This window comes from Lutra lutra, chromosome 15, assembly GCF_902655055.1.
Source record: "Lutra lutra chromosome 15, mLutLut1.2, whole genome shotgun sequence".
In the NCBI taxonomy this organism is placed as follows: domain Eukaryota; kingdom Metazoa; phylum Chordata; class Mammalia; order Carnivora; family Mustelidae; genus Lutra; species Lutra lutra.
This window is the reverse complement of record NC_062292.1, coordinates 12523124-12531634: the sequence shown is the minus strand read 5'-3', so window position 1 is coordinate 12531634 and position 8511 is coordinate 12523124. Positions and strand designations below refer to the sequence as shown.

The 8511-nt window shown below is 43.1% G+C and overlaps 1 protein-coding gene across 1 annotated transcript; it reads left to right on the top strand.

Moving 5' to 3' along the window:
• Positions 1-224: 224 nt before the first annotated feature.
• SLC30A1 (solute carrier family 30 member 1) lies at positions 225-7981 on the top strand. The gene is made up of 2 exons (XM_047705100.1): positions 225-1460; positions 3130-7981. The coding sequence occupies exons 1-2, from the start codon at positions 845-847 to the stop codon at positions 4029-4031; spliced, it is 1518 nt and encodes a 505-aa protein (XP_047561056.1). The 5' UTR covers positions 225-844; the 3' UTR covers positions 4032-7981.
• The last annotated feature ends 530 nt before the right edge of the window (positions 7982-8511 follow it).

Here is an 8511-nt window from a genome sequence, read left to right as displayed (position 1 = left end):
CCCACGCCCGGCTCCTGGAGGGAAAGGCCCCGCCCCCATCTGTTGGCGCCTCGACAACGCCCCCTCCCGCCCCGCCGAGCCTCCATCCAATAGCGAGCGCGGACGGGCGGGGTGCGGAGGCTGTCGTGAGGGGGTTCTGGCCAATGGGGAAAGCGAGCCGGGCCTGGTGGGCGGGGCACCGAGGCCTTGTCACGCTCGGGTCCGTGTGAAAACGGGGGTTCCGAGTGCAAAGCAAAGTTTTTTTTGTAAACCGTCTGCAAAGGCGGGGGGGCGAAGAAGGCGCCGGAGACCGGGCCGAGTGCAGCTGCCGTGGCCGCCGCCTTTTTAGCTCTTCAGGCGTCGGCTTCCCGGTTCGAGCCATAGCGGAGGAGACCGGCGAGGGGAAGACTTGCGTGGAGAGCCCTGCAGATGCTCGGAGCCTTCGTAGCGCGGAGCTGCCCGTCGCCCGCCCCCGCCGCTCTCCTGCTCCTGCTCCGGCTCTTCGTCCCCGGGCTCCGGGAACCCCGGCTCCCCGCCGCCGCAGCCGCACGCCTCGGCCTCTGCTGCCCCGCTGGGGGTGTGGGGACTGCTGGGGTTGAGCCGGGCCTCCGCGCCGGCTCCGAGCACGGACGCCTGAGGAGCTACGCGCCGCCGGCCCGCCGGGGACGCCCTCAGGCGCGGGGGCTCCGGGGCTTGACCCCGGGCTCGTCCCCGTCCGGTCGCGGAGGCCACTCAGCGGTTTCCTGAGCGGCCCGGTCGGGCGGCGAGAGCCCCGCGCCGTCCTCCCGCCTCCGCCGCCGGGTCGCCGGCCGCCACCGCCAGTGTAGCCGCCGGGCCGCGCTCGGCGGGCCCGTGAGCCGCAGCCATGGGGTGCTGGGGTCGGAACCGGGGCCGGCTGTTGTGCATGCTGATGCTGACCTTCATGTTCATGGTGCTGGAGGTGGTGGTGAGCCGGGTGACCTCGTCGCTGGCGATGCTCTCCGACTCCTTTCACATGCTGTCGGACGTGCTGGCGCTGGTGGTGGCGCTGGTGGCTGAGCGCTTCGCCCGGCGGACCCACGCCACCCAGAAGAACACGTTCGGCTGGATCCGAGCCGAAGTGATGGGGGCTCTGGTGAACGCCATCTTCCTGACCGGCCTCTGCTTCGCCATCCTGCTGGAGGCCATCGAGCGCTTCATCGAGCCGCACGAGATGCAGCAGCCGCTGGTGGTCCTCGGGGTCGGCGTGGCCGGGCTGCTGGTTAACGTGATGGGGCTCTGCCTCTTCCACCATCACAGTGGCTTCGGCAACGACTCCGGCCACGGCCACTCGCACGGGGGTCACGGCCACGGCCACGCCAAGGGGGTCCGCAGCAAGAGCAACCGCACCGGGGACAGCGACGGCAACGTGACCCCGGGCGACCAGAGGCCCGACCAGGAGGAGACCAACACCCTGGTGTCCAATAGCAGCAACTCCAACGGGCTGAAACTGGACCGGCCAGGTGAGGAGAGCGTGGCCACCGCAGGTGGTTGGGTCAGGGGGAGCCCGGACCCTAGCCTGGCCCTGGGCGGGATGGCCCGCACGCCCCCTGGTGCCCGCGCCGGCCGGCGCCGCGCTGCCGCCGCCGCCTCTAGCCCTCCGGGTCCCGCACCCGCAGGGCACACGAGGAAACCGGACCCCTTTCGGCCGGGGCGCGGGGCTGGGGGTGGCGGTGGGGACTGTGTGGTTTTGACCGTGGGGAAAGGGTCGGGAGGTGACCGTCAGCCCGCTGCGATGCAGGCTGCACTTGGGCGCCCTGACTAGCAGTCCTTTGCGAGAGACCGATTTTGGTTTTCACGGAATCAAAAAAGTGCTTCCTAAATAAATTTCTCGCCCCCCACCTCTTGGGAAACGGAGAGGATCCCCAATTTGTCCTTAGTGGTTGCCCATTTGAAACATTGCCCTGCCCAAGAGGTTCTTGTGCACTTGAAACAAGTTTCTCAGTATTGTATTCAGAGCCCGCTAGCCATGGACTTTCCTGAGCTCAAAACACTGGTTAAAGGTTTCTTTCCAGAACGGCGATGTATATTTCAGTTAGTTATCTAAAGTTTGAGCTTAATCCTGCAAATCCTTCATTTAAGACCAGTTTGGTCATGTTTAACATTTCACTTAGGACTTTCCAAAATCGTACCAAAATAAAAGTGATGGTAACTTACTCATCTTTTTTACTGGTTGCTTTCATTCTAAATATAATTGCTCTTGAAGGCAATTTGGAATATGTTGGAAGACAAGAGCTGGGAAAAGGAATCCACCAAAGCCCAACTACCCAGGCTCTAATGACGTTAACAGTTTGGTGCATTTCCTTCTAATTTTTTTCATTTACATTTATTTGCTTAGTGGTATGATACTATGTAGACAGCTTGTTCTTTTTTGAAGATGCAGGATATCATGTTAATGAAATTGAACTTGTATATTGAAAAGGTTTAATAAAAATTGAATATCCCCTCCCTTCACTCTGCAAGGTGTTATTCCAAAGAAAATTAAGCTCCTCTCATGTGTATATAGTAATTCCTTTTAAGAGATGGGTACATTTGGTTTAAGATCCTGTAGGGTAGATGGAGCTTTATTTCCCGTTTTCCTGAAGTTTATCATCGTTGATGGGTTTATATCGCTGATTTGTCAGTTCCTAAACCCGCTCCACCAAGAGACTCTGGTTTATATTCATGACCAAAGTTTGAGTTAGCCACAACACACCTTCATGACAAAGAGTGACTAGAGCTCTGTCAAATCAGGCATTTGTGGTAGACTTCTCCATAATTGGCATTTAGTTTATGGGGGATAGCATTCAATTTTATGTGTTCTTGTGTTTTTGTATATGCCAAAAAGCATAGGGGAATGTTCTCAGGACCCCCCCCCCCCCCCCCACAGAAAAGATGAACTTTTTTTGGAGGTGGGGAGGTAAGAGGGTGGTTCAGTTAGGGAATTTGTATCTTCCTAATGACTTATTTAGCCCTGGCTGCTATGCCCTGGCTTGTCACCAGTATGTCATTTTATACTAAACTGCCCTGGGCACATTTTTAAATTATGTTCCATGAAAATTTTCATCTCTTTCACTAAAATGGAATTAGATGAAGGTGTTTGTATAAACACTTTAGATGTATCTGCTACAGCATTTTTTTCTTTCTTTGTAGATCCAGAAAAGTCCGGAAATGATGCGGTGGAAGTACAAGTGAATGGGAATCTTATCAGAGAACCTGACCAGGTGGAACTGGAAGATGATGATAAGGCTGCACAGCTTAACATGCGTGGAGTTTTTCTGCATGTCTTTGGAGATGCTTTGGGTTCAGTGATTGTAGTAGTAAATGCCTTGGTCTTTTACTTTTCTTGGAAGGGTTGTCCTGAAGGGGAGTTTTGTGTGAATCCATGTGCCCCTGACCCCTGCAAAGCATTTGTAGAAGTGCTTAATAGTACTCACACAGCAGTTCATGAGGCCGGTCCTTGCTGGGTGCTATATTTAGATCCAACTCTTTGCATTGTAATGGTTTGTATACTTCTTTACACAACTTACCCATTACTTAAGGAATCTGCTCTCATTCTTCTGCAAACTGTTCCCAAACAAATTGATATAAAAAATTTGATAAAAGAACTTCGAGATGTTGAAGGAGTTGAGGAAGTTCACGAATTACATGTTTGGCAACTTGCTGGAAGCAGAATCATTGCCACTGCCCACATAAAATGTGAAGACCCGACATCATACATGCAGGTGGCCAAAATCATTAAAGACGTTTTTCATAATCACGGAATTCACGCTACCACCATTCAGCCTGAATTTGCTAGTGTAGGCTCTAAATCAAGTGTAGTCCCATGTGAACTTGCCTGCAGAACTCAGTGTGCTTTGAAGCAATGTTGTGGGACACGGCCACAAGCCCCTTCTGGAAAGGAAGCAGAAAAGGCCCCAACAGTTAGCATTTCTTGTCTAGAACTTAGTGACAATCTAGAGAAGAAGCCCAGGAGGACTAAAGTTGAAAGCATCCCAGCTGTTGTGATAGAGATTAAAAAAATGCCAAACAAACAACCTGAATCATCTTTATGAGTCTTGAGAACGATGTGATATTTGACTTTTGCTTTAAACTGCAAGAGGAAAAAGACTCCATTGAAATTCTAAGTTTGCCAAGTAGTGTAATTGAAGTCCTTGTCTGGTCACACAGTTTAATTCTATTTTTGTAAGAACATAATGGGACTGCTTAACAGAATTCTATATTACAACTTTGTGATTATTAGTGCAGAGTACAGCTATGCTGTAACAATTTTGGAAAGCCAGTTTTAACACTATGTTACATTTTTGTTTAAAGTAAGTATAAACCTTATATAACATAATGACATTTGATTTCCAGTTTTTCCATGGTAAAAAATTAATTAGGGGGATAAATAAATTAAAATTGTTACTGGAATTTCTCTGCTTTTCTTTTCCCCCAGTGTTACACTTTGTTTTTTAGAATTATAATCACTAACCTTGAAAAATCATCGACAGGTTTGTTTCCTTTGACGTTTTAGGTAATACTTACTTGACCTCTGAAATCATTACAGAGCATAATGGCAGCATGTTTTTTTTAAGAATGACTCTTGGATATTATTAGGAAAAATTCCTCTATTTTCTTCACATGGGGTATTTGTAATACTAAAGATTAGTTACCATCCTGGATTCTATATTGCTGAGAGTATTATTCTAATAGACAGTTGAGATAATTAACAAGTTGAACCATGGTTTATATATAATAGGGCATATGGAGAGTAAGAACAGGGAAGGAGGTTTACCAAATTAAATATTTACACTGTTGTAAGTTAATATTCAGGCCACATTTTTAAATTATCAGGAGGATTTTAACTCGTGTTTTCTTTTACCAAAGTTAGTCTAAAATGTGGACATGTTCACCAGCATTACTTTCTTTGAAAGATTGGCATTAGGAGCATTGAGCTGAAAGTTTACTTACAAAATATATACAGTAGATATTTTTAAAGACATTAAAGCTAATCTGATAGTTACATGTTAAATGCAAGCTTATTCGTGTAATCTTTCAAATTGTAGATATTTAAACAAAACTTAGAAGAGTCATTTCATGGTGACAAATCATGAATGGATTCAAATGGAGCTTTTTTCAAGGACAACTAGCAGTTCCCGTGCTTTGCCTGGAGCCATTGACGTAGGAGAAAAAGGAAATCTAATGGTTAATGCAGTTTGGATAATAAATTCTTCAAAAAGTTAAGGCAAAATTGGTAATTAAGATTCTGTAGGTCATCCTCTCTTGACATTGCTCAGATCTTGCAGTAGTAGGTTATTTTGTAAGATGCCACAGTATACACAGAAAATTGTTCTTGGCTATTTCGTTGTCGCTATGGGTTTCGAATCCATAGGCAAATAGTATTTAAGGATATTTAAGTTATATTTTTCTTGACAGAGAGGGGTTATGCTTTGTGAAGAAACTAGATTTTTGTCCTCATAAGGATGAATATTAATATCAGTTATCATGTATAGCTCTATTTTTCTAGAAATAAGATATCCTGACTACTTCGGTAACTTTTATAGCTGACTACTTTGGGGATGGCTATCTTTTGGGATTTGAAATAATTCATTGTTTAATGGGTCTTAAGATGAAAGCATTGGTTGGCAATGGATAGTTAACTTTTTAAAGGGGTCTTTTGTGGTAGATGGTGTGTTTTTTCCTAGTGTAAGCCTATTGCTGGCAATGGGCCTATTTAAGAACAGCTGATTTTTCCAATGAGAATGAGGTAATTTTAGGAACACAGTTTGTAAGTTCACATTTGCTATAATGGGCCAAAACCATAACCTGCCAATTTGCAATACATCTTGATCTTTTAATACTCTTACCTGATAATTGTGTAATTCAATTCCTAAGCTGGAAGTTACTTTGAACTTTGCAAAAAAATTTTTTAAACATGAAATTCGGGAATCTCATATGGGTAAAAGAAAGCTTCAAACTGTACTGTATCACATACATTCCTGATTCAACACTTAAAAACTACAAACCATTTTATTAAGATCTTAAAACAGTTTACGTTATAGGAACATTTTGGTAATGACACATAAAATAGGATAACTGGTTAAAATACATCCAGTGGGGTTTCCTTTACAAACGCTTTATTGGGTCTTTCTTAAAGGTTGTATAATGTATAAGACATCAGCTAAATGAGGGTTTGTATTTTTTTTTTAGATGGTGTATAATAAGCATGGGACAAGGGCTTTTTTTTTTTTTTTTCCTTTTTTTTCCCAGAAGTGCTTTGAAGGTAACAACCTTTAGATTTCAGTTGTTTCACTTTCATAATTTTTGAATCACTTACACGTAACCAAGTGGTACCATAGAATTCTTTTTTCAAAGGACTTTGTCATAATAGCAAAATCTGTGGGCACTGACTCACCTTTTGAGTTTTAGCAGAGAATTATTTATTTCTTTACAATGCACTTTCTAACCCATTTTTAGCATTATCTTTTAAAAAATGCTTTTCTATTTAAATATTGTGGGATTTAAGTGTCTTTTCCAAAATAGCTTATTCCTTCCTGGAAGAAAATGAGGGAAAATACCCTGAATTCCTAGGAGACTTAAACCCGATATTTAAATACGCTGTTTTATAGCAAAAATGCATCAATTTTAGGAGGTGCATCTCTCCTGCTGGCTCTTTTATATTTGAGCAAGATCAGTGTATTTAGTAGAATATGTGTTTAGAAACTTGTTGTTGTCTCAGTTTAGTGAAAAGGAGGTGCTGCATGTGCCTGAAATCAAACTAACTCCAATTTTTCCAAGCCAAATGCCGCCTTAGTGAGGAGATATTTCCTTCTCCTTTGTCACCTTTCAGCTTCTGGGATTGTTTAATAAGGGTTTTTTGAAGAGCATCTGCGTTGTAAAAGTACGGACTAGAAGCTTAAAAAAGTCCAAAAGGGCAAAAACTGAGGTGTATGAATTTTAGTTTAGCATTTTAGAAAACAATATTTGAATAACTAAGGTATGTAATTTGAATAGGAAACATTTCCATCAAGAGCACCTTGGAAAAATCTCAGTAGGTAGGAGACTGTTAACATGTTTGTATCCTGTTAACATGCTCAGTTAATTTTGAAGTTTTGGAAAGTTTTGAGGGAAAGGGCCTATGGAACCTAATGTGAAGTATTTAGTAGGCTAACTGGTATTAAGTTGATTCTTTTGTTTATAAGCAGATATCATTTGAATGATATGTCCTTTACCTGCTGTCTTAAGATGTTCACACATATACAAATATGGAGAATACTACAATATAGAAATATTTATTTTAATGGAGTTTCAGTTAAGGCATAAAACAGTGTTAAAACTCCTGGGAAGGTGGAGGGTTTTTGTTGTTTTTTATATGGAAAACTGTCAAATACAGTGTTTGGCTATCTGAAATGGGAATTGTAATAGCACTATTTTGATGTAGCTCTACCGATATTATGTGGCAATGCTATTTTGTTTTACCAACAAGCTCTGGAACATTTAGCAGTCATTTTCACTAGCACAAGAGCCTTTTGTATGTCATTCAGTTTAAACTTTTAAACCAAAAATTTTGTGGTCCAGTGTCTTTGGCAAAAAGATGCTGAAGGGAATGTAACATACAATTACTATGTGGCTATATAGAAAAAGATACAAATTGCCATGTTATGGTCCTGCCTTGAAACAGCACAATGAAGTGTATCAATGTATTGTGTGATTCTTTATGAAACTTCCATGTTGTGTTGTTTTGTGTCGACCATAGCCTATCCTTTGGGCCAGATGTGGCACAGTTAAATGCAATTATCATCTCATTCAATGCAGATGCATATAAAATGTCCTTTAGTGCTGCAACATTTACCTAACTTTTTGTATGTTTTATGACCGTGCGTTGTTTTCCAAAGCTGTTCCTACCTCACCATGAGGCTTTATGGATTGTTATGTATTATAAATGTTCTTTATGAGACAGACTACTGTGTTTCTTCTCATTTATTAAAAGTTAAGTAGAAAAATAAACTAATTTTAATATCTACTTCATTGTTTTGTGCATGTGGCCTCCCCTCCTACACCATGTTGGCTTATGCAGATTTCAGGGGTTTAAAGGGAAATCGCAGCTGAGGTGTTGCTGGGCGTGCAGGATGACCAGGCTACAGGGTAGTATTGGGGAAGAAAAAAAATGGGCAAAAATTGCAAAAGAAATAGGGTAACAGCAAAGACTCACTAACATGAAGTATTCAATCGCTGTACAGTTTTTTTGTTAACAAATATTAAGCATTTACATTATGTAATTACAGATTAACCTGCTGCTTTTGCTACTTGCTATTTGTAAGCATAGTTCCTCACAAGGATTATTCAATAGTTTACAATTTCCTTAAAGAACTTGTGCTTCTGGCTGGGAGATAAGCAGAGAAAAATCACAGAAGAAAATCATTTGGCAAAGTATGGCAAGAGATAATAGAACTGATAACAGTGATACTCCGAGGAGGGATGAAAATCTTTGGAAAGGATTCATGTAGGTTAAAACTGAAAGGAGGGATGGGAGCTGAGAGTCAAGGGGGCATA

Coding starts and splice junctions, on each gene's coding strand:
- SLC30A1 (XM_047705100.1), top strand. CDS start 845: ATGGGGTGCTGGGGTCGGAACCGGGGCCGGCTGTTGTGCATGCTGATG. Junction 1,461..3,129: donor GCTGAAACTGGACCGGCCAG/GTGAGGAGAGCG, acceptor CTTTCTTTGTAG/ATCCAGAAAAGTCCGGAAAT.